The sequence below is a fragment of the Trachypithecus francoisi genome, unplaced genomic scaffold (genome assembly GCF_009764315.1).
Source record: "Trachypithecus francoisi isolate TF-2019V2 unplaced genomic scaffold, Tfra_2.0 Lachesis_group13, whole genome shotgun sequence".
Taxonomy (NCBI): domain Eukaryota; kingdom Metazoa; phylum Chordata; class Mammalia; order Primates; family Cercopithecidae; genus Trachypithecus; species Trachypithecus francoisi.
The window spans coordinates 24975950-24996606 of NW_022681458.1; the positions used below are offsets into that span (position 1 = coordinate 24975950).

The window sequence follows — 20657 nt, forward strand, 5'->3', positions numbered from 1 at the left end:
TGCTAAATGAGTCATTTCTGCGATTCTTAAAAACTAAGCTTTCTCAGAAGAGAATACGAGCGTCAGCAAGTGTGTGTGAATAAGACACTTCTCAGGCCCCTGCAAGAGTAACTTAGCTATGCTGCGAACCACTATGGGAGCAAAGAAGCAGCAGCTCAGCACACCCAAGCTTCCAGAAGAGTGCCTAGCGGGACCAGAGCCAAAGGTGTGATCACAGCAGGGATCAAATGACTGAACAGCATTCTTCTGGGTCTGTGTGGTGTGCTTTTTTAACCAGCTGATTTACATTTTAATCAAAGGGAAGAGGAGAAAATGGCCCACTTCTTTCCCACAGCACCAGAGTAAGATCATGGACTGGAGCTTTAACACACACAAAGAGAATAGCCCTGTGATTGCAGTAAGACTAGAGTAAGGTGTCACAGAAAGAAAAGGCTGCAGACTTTTATTGAACTGTTTTAAAATACAAATCCAGAAGGTAGATAAGGATAGCAGAGGGAAAGTGAATTTTTAGGGACGGTCTTCTTGTGTAGAATGATGATAGACTAAACAGAAATGAAAACCTCTCCAGGATGTGTAAGGAATGCACATCATAAAAATCTATCAAGAAACAATCTATCAATCTCCTTGAGAGATGGTCTTACGGGGGGCAGGCGGTGTGCAGGGAGGAACCAAGTGCATGATTTTTTTTTCAATTCTCACAAAGCTTGGATGTTAATCTTTAGAAAGTCACAGAATGTGCAAAGCTTTCTATTCAATTTAGACAGTAATTCTCTAAATCAATGATTTATAGAAACCTGTGAAGATTTCCGGAAATTACTCAAAACTTCTCCACTGCGGTATTTATAAATAAGAAGCTTTGTCAATAAAGGTAGTTGTGGAGAGAAAATCAAAAAAGGGAAAAAAAGTCATGGTTTAAAATCAGATCTCAAAATACAGCCAAAAGAAAGGTATAGATTATTCTGGCTTGAGAAAAAAAAAGTCACCAATAACTGGTTGACCTAAACCCAGTAAAAATCAATTTTACATACTCAAATAATTCTGGATAAGCAACAACAATTTCTCGTTTTATTTTTGTTTTGTTTTGAATGGAAGCTGACACAGATTGTGAACAGAAGAGGGAAAAAACTTAGCCAGTTGTAAGCTTGATTTCAGGGTATATGAAAAGCATTTTGCAAACCTTAAAGTACAAATACCTCCCCAATAGCACGACCAAGTATATGACTAATACACTAATAGAATGGCTAAAGAACTGATAGTTTTTCACTCTCGTTCCCACCTTTCCTCCAAAAAATCTCATTGATATCCCCAACATCTAATCTCCTCCCAACCAAAAAAACCTATGATCTTCAACACAGTCATTCTCAGTACTTTACTTTAAAAAGTCTAAAGTATTTTTAGACTTAGATATTCAGAAACTTATCTGATTATACATTATATATAATTCACCAAGAATCTGATGTTGATCAAAAAGTCATCAGCCCAGAAGGTAGCTCTAAATCCAAGGTGAACAGCAAGGATATAATATGATCACAGCAGACAGATATAAGAAATCAGTACTTCAATGTAAGGGCCAAATAGCAAAAGGCTTCTTCCTCCCACCTTTTAATTCCATAGACCCCTATGTGACACCTCCAGAGCCACTCCAAAATGACCACAAATCTTACATACCCCAATGTTAAATGCAATTATACCGAGTACTTACTTGTCTTGGAAAATGTCCTGAGCAGTTACTTGATCCTTTTTCTTGGCTTCAATCAGAGGAAAAAGGGTCTTTATTTTAGAGAGAGGAATCTGACTTTTCGATGTCACCTCAGCGGGAGGATTCAGCATGTTCCAAATATGCTGCTGAATTGGGGGTAGAGGCTCCCGGGGATGTAAAGCTCTGTGCAGCAGACACTGTTGGAAAAGGTAAGGATTTTAAAACATAGATGGAGACATATATGGATTCTTTATATTTTCTGATCAAGGATCCTCCATCTTTAGTGTGGGAGGGCTAAGTGATTCATACCACATGTAAAGAGCAACAGAGGATTCACCCAGAACCACCTTTCTTGGCAGGATATTGGTCAATATCTAACCAATTGTAAAAACAGGTCCAAACCTAGCAACAGTATCTTCTGCTCTGGACCTCCTGGAAAGGAGCCTCACCTTACAAATCAAAGCTGTTGCTTTTACTACTTGGGGAATATGTAAGATTCCCTAAAATACCTAATTCCAAGACCTGATAATCTGGGATTGTAACTTTCTTGTTATAATCCTTTTATCTCTCTTAATCATGCTATGCTTTCTCTCTCACTTCATCTCAGAGAATGCCATGTGGTGGATGAAACAGGTTACTACAGGGAAGCTGCCCATGCTCAGTGAGTCCCAGAGAGAAGTCTGCAAAAGAGATGGGAATACTGAGTTGTCCCCGAGTGCTGAGTCTGCACTTTTCTCCACAAGTCCATCCATCTTTCTCCTTCCCCACTGCTACCATTCTTGCCCGGGCCCCATCACCTCATCCCTGGCCTACCACAGTCACCTTCTAACTGGTCTCCTGGCTTCTCCTTCCACTGTCTGACTGGAGGTGGTATGAGAATGAACTGCTCGCTATACCCTACGGTCCTGTGACGCAGCCCTGCTTGCCTCCTTGATCGCATCACCAGCCACTTGTTCTCCTCACTCACAATCCCAGCAGGCTGGGCTCCTCCTGCTTCGCTCATACACTAAGCTCATCCTACCTTTGGGGCCTGGACCTAACGCTACCGCTGCTTCCTCTGTCTTTCCCTAAACCTCGAAGGAGTTAGCCCCACCCCCATCTCTTTTTTTAAAAAAAATCATTTTGGTCTTTGCTGAGATACTATCTCCAAAGAGAGGACTTCCCTGACACTCTATATGAAGTAGCCCCTCCACCCCATCCTACCACCCTAGTCATTTTCTGTCACTTCCCTTATTTTATATTTTTAGAGCCTCCATCATTATCTAAAATTATCAATTTTCTAGTTTACTTGTTTATTATCTAACCCTCCTCCTTACAAGTAGGGCTCTTCTCTTCTTTACTGCTGAATGAATTCTAAGCATCAAAAATACTACCTGGCATATAATAAGCACCTGGCAGATAAGGGCTGAAGGAATAAAGTGCTGTTTTCCAGGGCTCTAGTTGTTGACAGTGGTGTCAAGAAGCAACACCAAGGGGGAGGGGCACCAAGATCAAGGCCAGGGCAGGTTCTCCACTGCCCATATGAGTGAAGTTCTGCACAGCATGCCACCTCACTCAACCACCTATCTTGCCTCGAGTCTACTGGGCCAGGCCTTGGCAGTATGCCAGGCCTTGGCCTGCCCAGCAAAGGTAATGCTCTAAAAGGAGTATAGAAAGGTAAGCAGTAACATTAGATGTCATTAAAAAACAAAGAAATGAAACTATCCGTTGATTGATGTTTTCCTTCCTTCGATAAAGATTAATTCCAAAATTAAAGTATAACTATTCCCACTTTTAAACAACTTATAAATTTGTAATTCTAAAAAAAACAAACAGACCACCAGGGAGCTGAAGAGCTCCTGTAATTTCAAAATACTACTCCTATCACAAAGTATATGATTTATACTATCCCATGGACTCCTTTCCTATACTGAGGAAAATGTAAGCTGAAAGTTTCTATTCTACAAAAATAAAAGATGCGCTTAACGTTTGGCCGGGCGCGGTGGCTCAAGCCTGTAATCCCAGCACTTTGGGAGGCCGAGACGGGCGGATCACGAGGTCAGGAGATCGAGACCATCCTGGCTAACACGGTGAAACCCCGTCTCTACTAAAAATACAAAAACTAGCCGGGCGAGGTGGCGGGCGCCTGTAGTCCCAGCTACTCGGGAGGCTGAGGCAGGAGAATGGCGTAAACCCGGGAGGCGGAGCTTGCAGTGAGCTGAGATCTGGCCACTGCGCTCCAGCCTGGGCGACAGAGCGAGACTCCGTCTCAAAAAAAAAAAAAAAAAAAAAAAAAAAAAAGATGCTTAGGTTTAATAGTGAGTATCATCCAAGAGTCAATGTCCTGTAAGTTTCAAAAACCCTGAGGTAGGAATTAAGTACCAATTTCCTCCAGAAATTCCATGCGCTTCTCCCTGCTCTCTTCCCATTTCAACCACCAACCACAGCTCTTCCTTCACCATAGTACATATTCATTCCTCTCAGAGTTTGATGCTTGCTTTCTTTCCTAATTACTTGACTTTCCCTTGAGCATCAATAACATCAGGCCTATTCAATGTAAAGCAAGATAATCCCAAAATTGTTTAAGCAAATCCAAACGATCCCAAACTCTGTGAATCTACCCCCTCCACCTTCTTATTATGCATAATCCTTTATTCATAGTGCTCTCCCTTGGTTCATTAAAATATCTCAACAGCTTAGAATGTCCTCAAGATGTAAAGCAGTAATCAAACACCCAACATAGCGGACTACCTCTCATAAACTCCTAAAGATTCTGTCTGTGATATCCAATTGACATGTCTTGGAAAAGGGCTAGAACAACCAATGGACAAGTATCCTACCCAGCCTTCCTACTGAAAAACATTCCAGATTTTCAGCATAAACTCCAGGCAATCTTTTCAGTGTCATCATCCGTAAGTCAATAAAGGATCTACAAGAGATGTTCTTAAGTACCAACCTCCCTCTTTATTTTCTGAAAGGTCACATTTTAGGCAAATTAAGCTAAGCGAGATACTTACAAAATTCATTCAGGTAAAAATTCCCAATGCATTAAGAAAAAGGGATTACGAGAAAGTGACATTTCTGAGTGGCTGGGAAGCTGAGATCACAGTTCTTGACCTATTTATTTCTCTTTTAAACAACTGTTGGCTGGGCGCGGTGGCTCAAGCCTGTAATTCCAGCACTTTGGGAGGCCGAGGCGGGTGGATCACAAGGTCAGGAGATCGAGATCATCCTGGCTAACACGGTGAAACCCCGTCTCTACTAAAAAAAAAAAAATACAAAAAACTAGCCAGGCGAGGTGGCGGAGCCTTCCCAGCTACACGGGAGGCTGAGGCAGGAGAATGGCGTGAACCCAGGAGGCGGAGCTTGCAGTGAGCTGAGATCTGACCACTGCACTCCAGCCTGGGCGATAGAGCGAGACTCCGTCTCAAAAAAAAAAAAATAAAATAAATAAATAAATAAATAAAGACACATTTAAAAAAAATAAATAAAAAATAAACAACTGTTACTCGATGTGATTTTTACAATTTGAAAAAGATTAGAGGAAAAACCTACAGACCACAGTAGCTCAGAAGTTACTAATATACTGATTTTAGCAACATTGCATCAATTATTTAAAAGGTGGTTTTAACCGTTATATATTTTTAGCATTTCTTTCCAAAATTAGAATTAACCTCTTGATAACAAATTGATTATTAATCTCTCTCATCTTCTCCAAGCTCATTTATCCTTAGCTGCAGGTATTTCATTCAAAAAGAAAAAAGTAGCCTTCTTGGGTCCTACAACCTCCTACAGATTACTGTGTCCTCTCTTTCTCTCCCTTCATCAGGAAGTCTTTCTCATCTAGGCATTGTAACCTGGCTTGCACACCACTACTCAACTGATTCTGTGTCCCCAAAGTCCTCAAACTGGACTACGAATTCCTAAAGACCCTTTGCTAAGCTCACCTCTACTCGCCACCGTGCATCTGACTTGGCATTCTTTCCTCTCCAACTCTTCTCTTCCTGTGCCTTCCAAGATGCATTTCTCCTAATTTTCTACCTTGCTGATTTTTGTTGGGGGATGGAGGTAGGAGCATTTGGTTTTGTTTTGTAACAGCCCTTTTTTATATGTCTAATTGTTCACTCATATGTTGGGGTTCTCTACTTAGTTCTCTCTCCTTCTCACCCAATGTGTTCTCCCAGACGATCTGATTCACTTGTCTTTCTGCCTCAATGAGGAGGACTCTCAAATCTGTGTGTTTAGACCTGACTTGTCTTCTGGGCTCTGCAACCGTTTCTAACTTCCCACTGAGTGACTATACCAGGATATCCAATAGATTTTCTCAAATTTAACTCTTATGAAAACAAATGAATTATCTTTTCTACCTGCTCATTCTGTATTCCTTATCATATTGAATGGTGACATCATCTTTTCAGTCACCCAAGCTAGGATCCTGTTATCTTCAATTCCTCTTTATTTTCCATCAATCACTCAAGTTCTAGCTATACCTTCTAAATGCCTTAAGAATCGATTCTCGTCTCCACTCTCTCCATCACTGCTTTAACTCTTAAGCCTTCAAGTGGGCCACTGAAAATTCTTTAATAATTACCCACAGCTGTAAAATCCAAATGATTGAATGTGGCATATAAGGTACTCACAACCTACCTACAACTTACCTTCTCTGTCACCTTTTCCATCATTTTCCCATACAGAACTTATACTGCAGCCAAAAGGATCCACATCCTAGCTCTTCATATTTTCAAGCTTTTCCACATCATTTATTTTGCTTGGCATGCTCTCCTTACAACATGCATCCCCTTTGTTCTTTTAGAACTCTGTCTGAATGCTCATTCCTCAGCAAAGCCTTCCTTAAGTCACCCACTTGCAAAAATCTTTTCCTTCTTATTCTCATGGTGTTTTCCAACCACTGTTTTAACTACTGGTTTTTTATCTCTATACTTTTCTCATTCTTCTAGAGGGGTCCATAAAAGAAGTAAGCTTGGCTGGGTGCAGTGGCTCACGCCTGTAATCCCAAAAGTTTGGGAGGCCGAGGTGGACGGATCACGAGGTCAGGAGATCGAGACCATCCCAGCTAACATGGTGAAAACCCATCTCTACTAAAAACAAAAAAAAAATTAGCCGGGCATGGTGGTGGGCGCCTGTAATCCCAGCTACTCGGAGGCTGAGGCAGGAGAATGGTGTGAACCCGGAAGGCAGAGCTTGCAGGGAGCCAAGATCAAGCCACTGCACTCCAGACTGGGTGACAGAGCGAGACTCCGTCTCAAAAAAAAAAAGTAAGCTTATAGTATCTTTAGCATGTGGTCCATTGTTAGTACTCAATAAATAAGTTTTCTTTTTTTTTTTTTTGGAGACGGAGTCTCGCTCTTTCACCCAGGCTGGAGTGCAGTGGCCGGATCTCAGCTCACTGCAAGCTCCGCCTCCCGGGTTTACGCCATTCTCCTGCCTCAGCCTCCGGGTAGCTGGGACTACAGGCGCCCGCCACCGCGCCCCGCTAGTTTTTTTTTGTATTTTTTTAGTAGAGACGGGCTTTCACCATGTTAGCCAGGATGGTCTCGATCTCCTGACCTCGTGATCCGCCCGTCTCGGCCTCCCAAAGTGCTGGGATTACAGGCTTGAGCCACCGCGCCCGGCCAATAAATAAGTTTTCTTAAGTTTATATGTCCTAGTAAAGATACTTCTTTATACAGATAAGCCATATTAAAAACTCTCCCCCACAAAACAAACTAATAAAAATCAAACTTGTGCTTGCAGCCACTTTGGAATATAAAAATGCCCGCATTTATGGCTTGTATCTGTCTGTTATTCCAAGAAACATTTATTAAAGATAAATACAACCTACCCTAGATAAGTGTGCAAAATAGTATTAATAGGACTTTCTTTTTTTCTCCATAGTGAACCATTTTGGTAAGCTTTGAACTGGTCTGCTCCTACCTTTCCTACAAATGGCACAAGGCTTTAGGTCTTCAAGTATACTTGCCAAAAACCACCAAAGGATTTTTATATCTGTAATTTATACTTCATTACACTTAGCATGCCGCAGTACAGATGGTCCCTGGTTTATGATGGCTCAACTTACAATTTTTCTACTTTACAATAGTGTGAAAGCGATACTCATTCAGTAGAACTCAGTAGGACACCCGCAATGCTGGGCAGTGATATCAAGCTGCAGCTCCCAAGGGTAGACAACCTTTACAGTGCATTAGGCTTCAAGATGATTGTGCCCAACTGCAGGCTAATGTAAGAGTTCTGAGCACATTTAAAGTAGGTGAGGCTAAGCTATAACAATCGGTAGGTTAGGTGTAGTAAATGCATTTTCAACTTACATTCTCAATTTAGATGGGTTTACAGGCATGTATCCCCATCATAAATTGAGGGGCATGAGTATTCAGAGTCAAGTCTTCACATGTTAAGCCTCACATTTCTAATTTTAGAACAAAAGATTTTTTTCACTACTTAAAAGAATTAAAAGCATCAAAAAAACAGGCAGTTTCTTTCAAGTAGAGGATCCCTCAAATCACAAGCCCCAATACGAACTTAAGTTAGTTACAGATGTTTCATGAAGTGAGTCAAAAGGGAGAATCTGTGTCTCTCCAGCACACGCCCTGTTACTCCCAAGCTGCAGAAGAGGGCCCTCTACTCCTCTGTGAGCAACAGCTTGCCTAAAAAAGCTGCTTATAATCTTTTTTTCAGTTTTGTGAGGCTCAGAGAAGCCTATGTCCTGCTCTCATCAACTGAATCCAGGACTGGAATATTCCTTTCTCCTTCAACCATGGTCTAGCCCTCACCTTCCTCAGCATAAGTCAGCTCTCTTGTCAGCTTCCCCCAATTTATCTTAATCCAATCTCCGTCTTCCAATTCCTTTGGCCTAAGATTCAGAAGTACATTTTTTATATTTTCTGTATTTTAATTATTCTTTATTAATTTCACAGTATAACCTCTTTATCTGACCCCTATGCTCCCTTTAATTATGAAATTTTTGAGAAATGTGGCACTAGAACATTTCTTCTCTAACAATGTTATTATAGAGTTCACACAAGCTCTCCTACTATTTTGATACAGAAAACGAAGAAAAGTGTTATTTACATACAATACAGGAGAAAACCCTGAAAAAATATAAACGAGGCATCTGGCGGGGGCAACGGTACACACCTGTAGTCCCATCTACTCAGAAGGCTGAGGTGGGAGGAATGCTTAAGCCCAGGAGTTAAAGACCACCCTAGGAACCTTTTTTTTTTAAAGACAGGGTCTCACTCTGTCGCCCAGGCTGGAGTACAGGGGCGTGATCTCGGCTCACACCAACCTCCGCCTCCCAGGTTCAAGCAATTCTCCCACCTCAACCTCCTGAGTAGCTGGGATTACAGGCGTGTGCTACCATGCCCAGCTAATTTTTGCATTTTTTGGTAGAGACAGGAATTCACCATGTTAGCCAGGCTGGTCTTGAATTCCTGACCTCAAGTGATGCGCCTGCCTCAGCTTCCCAAAGTGCTGGGATTACAGGAGTGAACCACCGCACAACGGCCAAGAACTTGTCTTTACAAAAATTTTTTAAAATTAGCCGGGCATGGTGGCATATGCCTGCAATCCCAGCTGTTCAGGAGACTGAGGTGGGAAGAGTGCTTGAGCACAGGAGTTTGAGGTGACAGTGAGCTATGATCACAACACTGCATTCCAGCATGGGCAACCGGCCTTCCTGTATTTTTTTGTTTAAGTAACCTTCTTCCAGAAAAAAGAAAAGAAAGTAAACATTTTAACTTTATTTTTCTTTTTAAGAGCTCAGAATATTTTTACCTTTTGAAGTAAGAGAGGAAGATGTTATTCTTCCATTAAATAGAGCAAATGGGGCCTTTAGAGAATAAAGACATTTATTTAGGACTGGCCAATGATTATAACTTTGCACTGAGCTCTCTTTCATTTAAAAGAAATAAGACTTGTTCATTCTTCCTCTCTCACCTGAAATAATCTCTGAAATCGAGGATTTGGGATTTTGGTGGTTGGAAACAAGTCTTCAAGGGTGTCTGTCTTCTCATCTTTCTTTGCCAAGCTCATGGAGTCAATCAAAGCATCAACAGCATTCAACTGTGCCTCTTAAAGATAGAGAAGCAGAAAGAAAAAGTATTATTTTCATTATTCTCCATGAAAACAAATGCTTTCTATGCAGAGCTATCCACAGCAATATTGCTAGGTTATACAGTCCTGGCCCTGCCAAAGTATTCTCTAGCTATGCACGCATTTAACTCAAGTCGTGGTTTTCTTATCCATGAAAAGATCGATTTAGAGTGATTGATTGATTAGGTTCCAGCTCTACCATTAAGTGAGCCTTTGACAACAGAGTATCAGATCAAAAGCAAGAGAGTTTGTTTCAGAGGAATACAGCCATATAAAAACCAATCCCTATATGGAGATTGGAACAAAATATTTAGTATTCATTGAGCTAATATTTTAAAAACTAGTAATTAAAGAAGAAAAACATTAAAAAGAAAAAATCTCTCTGGTAATGAAGCATAAGCATTTTAAGGACTTTAATATAACTTTTATCAGAGTACAGTACCTTAACAGGAAGATACCACTGGATCAGGGTGAGCTGATTCCTTCACAATCTACCAAGGCAGAATAAGCTCTCTCCTCTCTCAATGCCTCCATGAAACTAATCACACCTGAGTACATGTCTTATCATACTCCATTCAAACTCTCAAGCTCCATGAGAGCAGAAATATGACATCCTCTTTCCTTAGGTCTCTCCTAATACTAATGGAAAATAAGTGCTCCTCAATAAAAATCTACTCAGTCAATAAAAATGGCACAGCCTAAAGCAATATGGATGAAAGGCAATGCTCCCAAAGATACTTTTGCCTAAACTACTGTGTGTAACTTTCATTTTGCTGATTTATACAGCAGTTCAGCTGTTGAACCTGAGGCACTATTTTTGAAACATCCAGTCACCAGGCAAACGGTGGAAGAGAGAGAGTAAGCAGTTTCTAAAAAGTACATTATACTTCTATGCTTCACCTTTTCAAATATCCCTTTTGTACAGCTACAACAAAATTAAAGAGCATACATATATTTATCATGAGATATTTCTTTTCTACCTGTTTATGGACTTTTCAGAGGCGGTTTTAGGCAATGGCACAGCCAACACCATCTTGAACTTGCTAATTCAAGGCCCTCCCAGCAACAGGTAGGAGGCAGTGCTTGTGTATGTGAACATTCAGTGATTTTTCACCTACTACTACAAGGTAGTACGAGGCCAGATCATCCTGGCATTGCATCCTTACATAGACATCTACTGGGAAATACACGAAATAACTTTAATGGTCCATTTTTCCAATGGAGAAAATGTAAACAAATGCTAACACAGAAAATAGATAACAGAAGATATTTAATGTTTTAGATCCTGAGTGATTTATGTCGACGAAATAAACTATTAACAAAGTGGGTTTTTAAAAATATTCTGGGCTGGAAGTGATGGCTCATGCCCATAATTCCAACACTTTGGGAGGCTGAGATGTGAGGACTGTTTGAGCCCAGGAGTTTAAGACCAGTTTTGACAACATAGTGAGATTCCATCTCTACAAACAATTTTAAAAATTAGCCAGCCATGGTGGCGCATACCTGTAGTCCCAATCATTTGAGAGGCCGAGGAGGGAGGATTGCTTGAGCCAGAACTGGCTGTGCCCCCACCCAAATCTCAACTTGAATTGTATCTCCCAGAATTCCCACATGTTGTGGGAGAGACCTGGGGAAGGTAAACAAATCAGAGGGGCTGGTCTTTCTCATGCTATTCTGATGACAGTGAATAAGTCTCTAGATTTATTCACTTCAGATCTGATGGGTTTATCAGGGGTTTCTACTTTTGCTTCTTCCTCATTTTCTTTTGCCACCACCATGTAAGAAGTGCCTTTCGCCTTTTGCTTCCCGCCAAGATTCTGAGGCCTCCCCAGCCTCTTTTTCTTCCCAGTATGTCTTTATCAGCAGAGTGAAAACAAACTAATACACAGGGAGTTTCAGCTATGATCATGCCACTGCCCTCCATCCAGGTGACAGAGTGAGACCCTGTATCAAATAAGTAAGTAATTAAATTAAATATTCTACTCATTTAAGTTTTGGAATTATCAAGAAGTAGAGACAGGGTAATACTGTAACACAGTGGCAACTTCCATACAATCAAGGCCATGCCTGCCTCCACCATGATGCAGACAGACTCATTTGTAGAAGGAAGGTAAAGATACAGGCCCTAGGGAACCAACTGATTCTTGGCCTGTTGACAGCACACTACTTCCAAAGGGTCTAGCCAAAATAACAGAAAGAATTGAGTTCTGAGACCCACCTCACAATTCCCTAATCCTGCACTGACAGAGACAGTATATTTAAACTTGTAAACTAAAACATCTACGCATCATTTGTTGTTCTTTTTGGTATGTTTTCTACTTCTGCCCCCTATTATATTTTATTACAATTGTTTTAAATGATAGACTCTCTGAAAGACTGGACCTGTGGCTGTAAGAATCATTCTGTATAGGACCCTGACATTTGCAGCCAGATGCTCAATAAGGGCCTTTCATACCAAGTCTGAAGTAACTCCTAAAAGCCAGAAATAAGTAACAATGAGATGTGGACTGTTGGTGCAAACTACAAAAACGGGGCAAAGAGAAAAGTTAATCTTCAGCACTGTCACTTTTCATTTCAAAGCTACATCAGACTTTACATAGAACACTGAAATCACAGGTTTGATACTAGTTAGATTCACTTCAGCAGGGGCAAACTCTGCTCACAACTAGAGATGGACATCCATTACCATCAAGTTTTCCCCTAGGTACATGCTCCAAGGCAAAAACTGGACAGTGTTGGATGAGTTTAGGGCAAACCTATCCCTACTATTGGAAAAACACCAAGTAAACCACCTTCATCATTACTGTGTGTAAGTGTATGATTGGAAATCCAACTAACTGAACCCTGTAAATACCTGGCCCCAACCAATAACTAGCAGACAGGTGATTTCCCAAGAACAGTGTGTGTAGAGTAAATGAGTGATCTAAATGAAAACAAACTCACCAGTGGGAGCATATTTCTTACTGTTTTTCAAGGATGAAAACATGTATTGCCGCAAGTCTTCCATGAAAGGCAGCTGCACATACACTAAACACTAATGAGAAAGAAAGGGGGTAAATGCAGAAATGATCAAAGTAATGAAAAAATATAAAACTGATCCCAAATTCTGTGAAAGTAGCATAACAGAAATATTTCAAACATCAGACAGCCCAATTCTGGCACATGAAAATTGAAGTGTTTTGACTTCTGCTATTGGCTGTTCACAACTGCAAACAGTATAAAGAATATTAAACATAAGAGAAATGCATAAAAGAAAGACTACTAAAGGATTGCTATAAATTGCATGACCAATACAACAAATGAGAAGATTGGGGTGCAGAAGATTGACCTGGATGTCAAGACATGTGCCTTCTCTTTCCAGTTCTGCCACAGTAAATTCTCTGAGACAGAGGAAACAGTCAGGAATTTAGAACTGTATTTTACACAAGAGAGCCCTAAATAAACTGTATCACAAGGATCACAACAAAATCACATCCTCAACCTGTATTCATAGTTCTCATTTGTAAAAATGGAGGTAATTTCTCTTTCTATTTGGTTCCAATAAGTCAAGAAGGATGAGAACCAAGAAAAGGCCATGGTGAACCTTTATGGATTAGATTATTTTAATCTAAAAAGATTTTCATAATACTTAGGAGACTTTTATAATACTTTATAATTAAAAGATTCTTATATTATCTTTATAATGTATACTTTTTCCTCCAACTCAAAGTGTGGTTCACAAACCAGTATCAGCATTTTTCAAGAGAAACGGAGAATCGGTGCCCTGCCCCAGAACTACAGAATCAGGATCTGCATTTTAACAAGACCCCCAAGTAATTACCATGAACATTAGCAGCTGAGAAACACTGCTTAGACTAAAGGAACTGAAAAAAAAAAAAACATTAAGACTTTGGGTTTTACCTCATAGTTATGCTTGATATGAGGAAAAGCCACACCAACTTGAGGATTAGCTCTTTTGTCATAAGCATATCGAACTATGGCCACCATGTCTAAATCATCCAAAGCATGAATCAGGGAGGAAAGTGCAACTGCTGCTGCCTGGTAAGAAACATGGATGTATTAACACATATTCAACATGTGAGAGTTTTCACAACAGAACTAAATACTTTACGACTGTTATCGCTTTCTTTCCATTTTGTATTTTTTAGGTGCCCCCTTAATTTAAGGACGAACTGCACACATTTGCTTTTGATTACTAAAATTTACTGCAGCTCTTCTGGGACTAACCTCATTAACTAAATCCTGTCTTACTGCTCCAAACTTCCTTCTCTAAATTTATCTTTACCCTAAAAATAAACTCGTCTCAGCCCTCCTAAACAAAATCTTTTGTCCCTCCGACTCCATAAATTGCTATCAGTATCTTTCCTGTCTTTACCTCTAAATTTCATAAAATAATAGGCATGCTGTTTCCACTGCTTAGTGCATAACTATTCTTCAGTCTAGTCCAGCTACTGCCCCCACTTCCTTACTAAAATTATCCTCTGAAGTCACCCATCACCTCCTAATTGCCAACTCCTTGGTTCCTGATTTTTTTGTTTGACAGTAGCATCTCACCATTCCGCTGTCTCTATACTTTCTCCTTCCTTGGCTTCAGAAACAGCATTCTCCTGATTGTTCTCTTTTCCCCAATTTGTAAATTCTACTTTAGGCCCTTCTCTCCTCCCCTCACTCTAAAACTCTACTTGGGGATTATTTCATCCAGTCCCACAAGTTGATGAATCAAAAATCTGTACATTCCTTTTTTTGAGACAGAGTTTCGCGCTTGCTGCCCAGGCTGGAGTGCAATGGTGCGATCTTGGCTCACCGCAACCTCCGCCTCCCAGGTTCAAGCGATTTTCCTGCCTCAGCCTCCCAAGTAGCTGGGATTACAGGTATCCACCACCACACCTGGCTAATTTTTTTTTTCTGTAGAGACGGGGGTTTCTCCATTTTGGTCAGGCTGGTCTCGAACTCCTGACCTCAGGTGATCTGCCTGCCTTGGCCTCCCAAAATGCTGGGATTACAGGCATGAGCCACTGTGCCAGGCCTGTACATTCATTTTTAAAATTCTCCTAAGATCTAGACTTAAATTGCCTACTAGCTGGTGGATATTTCACACGGCATCCTCAGTTATCTCAAACTGTTCAGTATGAACGGTTCACATTCACCACGACAAGACAAAACCTAAACTTACTATCTTTCCCCCCAATCTCCTCCTGGATTCCCAATTTCCATTAACATCATTGCCCAATCAACCAAACTGGAAACCCCAGTCTTTAATAATGCCACCACACCGTTCTCATCTTTCACTTTTTTTTTTGAGACAGTCTCACTCTGTCACCCAGGCTGGAGTGCAGTGGCACTATCTCGGCTCACTGCAGCTTCTGTGTCCCACGTTCAAGCAATTTTTGTGCCTCAGCCTCCTGAGTAGCTGTAATTACAGGCGTGCACCACCATGCCCAGCTAACTCTTTGTATTTTTAGTAGAGATGACGTTTTGCCATGTTGCCCAGACTGATCTCGAACTCCTGACCTCAAGTGATTCACCTGCCTTGGCCTCTCAAAGTGCTGGGCCTCATCCCTCACCTTTTAAGTGTTCACGAAACTCTATCAATTCTACGTCTACACTGTCTCTCAAATCCATCTCTTCCCTCACAGCCTGCTCTGTTCACAGAGTTCATCACATCACCCCCTTCCAGTGGTTCCTTCATTCTGGCTTTACTGAGCTATCACTGATTGGGGGCAGGTCTCATACTTGGCCTTTGCTCATATCATGTCCTGCTAGTTAGAATGCCCCCTTACTAATCTCTGGCTCTCCAGCTTCTAACCTTTTCTCAAGGCTTAGTAAATTGATACCTTCTCCATTCCAGATTTACCTTAGTCAGTTCTCTCTCTCTCTCTCTCTGTAGAACTCCCCAAACACTATGTACTTTTCTCACTATCATGGTTAACCTTATCAAAGTTAAAAACCTATGACCTCTCAGCCATGCTGTTGTAAAAACAAAACAAATGAACAAAAAACCTATGACCCCCAAGACCTGGCCATTAGAATCCTGTACAGATTTCATAACAGAATCATTACTTTTTCAGTTCAGTTCAAAGGCTATTTTACTCAGTGCCTGTTCTTTGCCAGGCACTGTCTTGAGCCCTGTGAAAAAACAAAGATGAGTCCCTGAACTCACTTAACTAATACATTCTTTACTAGCAGAAATGAGCTATGTAGGTATGTAGCAAATATGGAACATGTATGTTCTAATAGTTAAGTCCCATAAGAAAGGGCTAGATAAACACAATGAGAATCTGAGGAAGAGATTACTTTCAATTTGTTTGAAGTTTTTTTATTTATATGTCTTTGATAACACCAATTAGGATGTTTAAAAGAAGGAAGGGGCCAGGCATGGTGGCTCACGCCTGTAATCCCAACTCTTTGGGAGGCCGAGGGGGATGGATTGCCTGAGGTCAGGAGTTCAAGACCAGCTTGGCCAACATGGTGAAACCCCGTCTCTACTATAAATATAAAAAGTAGCCGGGCGTGGTGGCGGGCATCTGTAACCCCAGCTACTTGGGAGGCTGAGACAGGAGAATCACTTGAACTCAGGAGGCAGAGGTTGCAGTGAGCCGAGATCACACCACTGTACTCCAGCCTGGGCTACAAAGAGCCAAACTCCGTATCAGGAAAAAAAAAAAAAGGAAGGATGGGGCTGTGAATGACCGCTACATGGTAAGACAGTACTACACCTGTGTATAACTCAACTAAAGCTCCATTTCCTTCCTTTCTTTTCCCCCCTTGTTTTCTACACACAGTGCAAATCAGCACATAAAAGTACAGATTCTCAACACAAAAAATTATATGCTAATGACCGGAGAAAACGGTAAGAGGGAATTATCCAAAGAATCAGAATATTTGAGCTAAAAAACAACAGTATCGATCCAGTTTAGCAACCCACATGTATATCTGAGTGATAAAGACTTTTCCTGTAAACTTATAGAAATGGGGATCTGACCATCTTACAAGAAAACAATCCAGTGAGGACAGTAATTCTTGTTGACAAAATAATTCTTCATCTTGAACAAAAACCATTATCTGCTGTTTCCAGTTCACCCCTCTGATATGAAGCAGACTTTAATTTCTATTCTACAGGATAATTCTCCAAATGCATGAAGAGTGCTATTATGTCTGTCATCCCTCCTACACTTGCCTACCTACACAAGTCTCTTCCAGGCAATTTTTTTTTTAACTGGAAGTCCTCATATGACATTGTTTCCTTACTCCCTTGCTTATCTCATAAGCTCCAATTAGATATTCTCATTTTTTTTACTACATCAAAAACTGACACTAGACAGTATCCCTTTGCCATTAGGAGATAAATTCTTTTTTTTTTGAGTTACCTCAAAGTGATCCTATGATATACAGAAATTAGTGTTTGTATAAGGCCAGATTCGAATTATGCAATCCACAAGGCTGCCCTTAGCTAGCAAGTCTACATAATTACCCAACGTGTGTGTCTCAACACAGCTTTGTGATTCCTCACTGCATACCCAGCAAGTCTCATGAAGTGATCAGATATTCTTTGTGTAATGAAACAGTAAGTGGAAGTTAAAACTTCAGCAGAAGCCAGGAAAGGTGGTGCACACCTACAGTCCCAGCTATCTGGGAAACAGAGGCAGGAGAATCGCTTGAGCCCAGGGTTTCCAGGCCAGCCTGGGAAACATAGTGAGACCGTGTCTCTTAAAAAAACAAAACAAAATAAAACTTCAGCTAAGTTGTGGTTTGACAGTATATACCAGACTTCCATGATTCCCAATAGGATTTGACTCAGAAGAAATCCATGAACTAGGATTCTCAAACTTGAAGATTCATGTATGCTAATATTCTGCTCTAATAATTCATTCAGAACAGGGCAGAAGCCAAACATTTTCTTCCCTTAACTGTTCTGAGATAATAATGGCATACTCATTTACTACATCAGCAATCAGCTACCTTCCAGAAGTGAGGAGAAAAAGGGAACTGTGCTAGTTATACCACCACCCTACCCCCACCTCAAACAAAAAATATTCTTCTACATCCAGTTTATTAATTGCAAATGCAAATACTTCAGGATCTTGGAAACCTGCTTAAGCTGCCTTAAACAGATAGCAGACTGCAAACTTCCAGTTAAAATCAACATCTCCAACAAAGTTAGTTCTGACTTGGAGATCAAATAGAAAGTATTTACAAAAAGGGCAGATGTGAGTGCAGAATGCAGCAGTCATGGGCTGTTAGCGAGAGCAAAACCAGCCTAAAAACAAAGTATCTTGGGGAGGCAGGAAAAGAGCGCTGAGAGAGGAATAGAGAAAAGACACATTTCCTCAATGACAAAAGCAGTCTAGTGAGTCATGGAAGTGCACATCCAGGATGCTTACGACAACACAAAATGTCAACCTGACCCCAACCCTCCTTAACAATTGACTGTGAAATTCCCATACCTAAATGCACATGTTCAAAATATTTTTAATACTTTCTTGGTCTCCACGTCCTTGGGTCTTGTGCCCATGCTAACACAAATTCGTTGACCATATCTCCATTTTCAGTTAAAGATTAGTGGATTTTCTCACTCCTATTGCAAGAATTCATGTCATTTTAAACTATAAAAGCCCCAAACAACTCGCTTTCACAGACTTACAATTCAATTCTGTAGCACTACCTCAAAGACCTGCTGGCAACTCACCTCATCATCTCTTGCTGCAAAGACCTTTAGAACTTGATTTCCCATGAAGAATCTTCTCTGAACCTACAAGAGAGGAAAAGAATTGGTTTTGATCCAAAATAAGTAACATGTATAACCATAATGCCACACATTGCTAAGAAATTCCATTCAAAATCCTCTTACTGAAAAACATTCAGATACTAAAAACATCTTATTACCTGAATTTTAATTCAATTCAACACAACAAATATCTGAGCATCTAGCATACATCCAACATTGAGTACTATAAACACAAGAGTGAACAGAATATAATCTTGCCCTTGAGGAGCTTCGATAGATAAATATGAAATTAACTGCAGTGCAGTATTACAGTCCAGGTTACACGGTGCTATAAGAGCACATAAGGAGGGCAATAAGCCTGGTCATGAGGGATTAGGGAAGGTTTCTGCAAATGGTGACACCTAAGTCGAGATTTAAAAGGACAAAGAGGAACTAAGAGAAAAGTCTGGGCACAAGCGTTCCAGAGAAAACAGTAAGAATCGAAGTCTGGAGTGCTGTAAAAGCATGGTACATTTGGAGAATAGCTCTTGGAGTAGTACAGTGCCACTGTGTGAGGGGAAAGGTGAAAAATTAGATTAGAGAGATTAGCAAAGATCAGACGATGAAGTCTCCTAAGAACAAAGCTAAGTGGTTTGCACTTCCTCCTAAGAGTAGCAATGAGGCACTGATGAACAGTAGAGGCCTGAATGAAGAATTAAAGGGGAAGGGCTGAAAGAGAAATTAAATCAAAAATGAGTACTGCATGTCTCTCCCCCCACCCGCTTAAATTAAATTATCTAGCACAGTATCAAGAGGGGTCAAGACAGCTCTACTAATATCAGATTAGAAAACGAGTATTGAAGAGTTCTGAAAATCATAACCACCTGCACTTATCTACCAAGATGAACTTTGTCTCATCTATGAAATCTGGAGCCTGGGGTTTATTTTTAGGAACATGCCATGTGCTGTATTGGGCAATGTTTCTCATGTATTTTTTATGCCCTCTCACCTCTAGAGTTGAGACATTATGAGCACTTTCACCATAATAGCAGCTCAAGAAGACTGAGTCTCAAAGGGATAAGGGTTAGGCCCATATAATTCAAATACCCTTCATCTCCACTTCCATTCCCCATTCAAAAACCATCCTGTATTTTTAGTTTACTATGCTCATATAGATTTACTTAATGGCTCTGAACCTCAATTTCCTAATGTATAAAATACATACCACAGCAACATTAACCCCCAGACTACATTTCAGAAAGATTAAAAGTGAAATAAGGCCGGGCACAGTGGCTCACGTCTATAATCCCAGCTACTTTGGGAGGTTGAGTTGGGTAGATCACCTGAGGTCAGGAGTTCGAGACTAGCCTGATCAATATGAAGAAACCCATCTCTATTAAAAATACAAAATTAGCCGGGCGTGGTGGCACACGCCTGTAATCCCAGCTACTTGGGAGGCTGAAGCAGGAGAACTGCTTAAACCCGGGAGGCGGAGGTTGTGGTGAGCTGAGATCACGCCATTGCACTCCAGCCTGGGCAACAAGAGCAAAACTCCATCTCAAAAAAAAAAAAAAAAGTGAAATAAATATACCTTACAAACAAAATGACCAATCAAAAGCACACCATTTCAAGTAACAGCTAGGAAAAAGCTCATTCATTTTGTTCACAACTGTACCTGAGAAGATTTACAAAATCCCAAAACAGAGAAGCACTTCCCCTCCGATTTATATTTCATTTGTTCCTCATCCACTTTAGAGAAAGGAACTATATCACTTCCATAGCGGAACCCTGGAGAAAAAGGGAAGAGCATCTGTTAAGCATATGGGGCCTCATTTTCTACAAGCTGAAATTAGCTCTATGCATACATTAACAATACACGCACACGCCAGACCAAGCCTCCATCTTCTATTCCCTGATCAGATTACTGCCCCTTGTGATCAACAGTGAAAAAGCAGCAGCAGATACACAAACCACATATACAATATAGAGATGATTAAAATCTAATTACATTTTTTAAAGTAGCATATTTTGCAGTATAGTTACCTTAATGATTACCCAGCCTAAAAGAAAAAATCTGGCAAACATAACGTACTAGTTATCCTCCAAAGATAAACCATGTTTGACTGAAGTACAGCATGACTTGTAAACATAAGAACACATTATTCA

General features: G+C 40.6%; 1 protein-coding gene across 1 annotated transcript in view; it reads right to left on the reverse strand.

The window, feature by feature from the left end:
• Window positions 1-20657, reverse strand: part of XRCC5 (X-ray repair cross complementing 5) — a 93590-nt gene that overhangs the window by 51470 nt on the left and 21463 nt on the right. Inside the window, exons 9-14 of the mRNA XM_033230339.1 lie at window positions 20167-20279; window positions 18474-18536; window positions 13688-13825; window positions 12731-12821; window positions 9632-9765; window positions 1703-1896 (exon numbers count right to left, since the gene is read on the reverse strand). Coding sequence (XP_033086230.1) covers window positions 1703-1896; window positions 9632-9765; window positions 12731-12821; window positions 13688-13825; window positions 18474-18536; window positions 20167-20279 — 733 coding nt within the window. The remainder of the gene's footprint in view (window positions 1-1702; window positions 1897-9631; window positions 9766-12730; window positions 12822-13687; window positions 13826-18473; window positions 18537-20166; window positions 20280-20657) is intronic.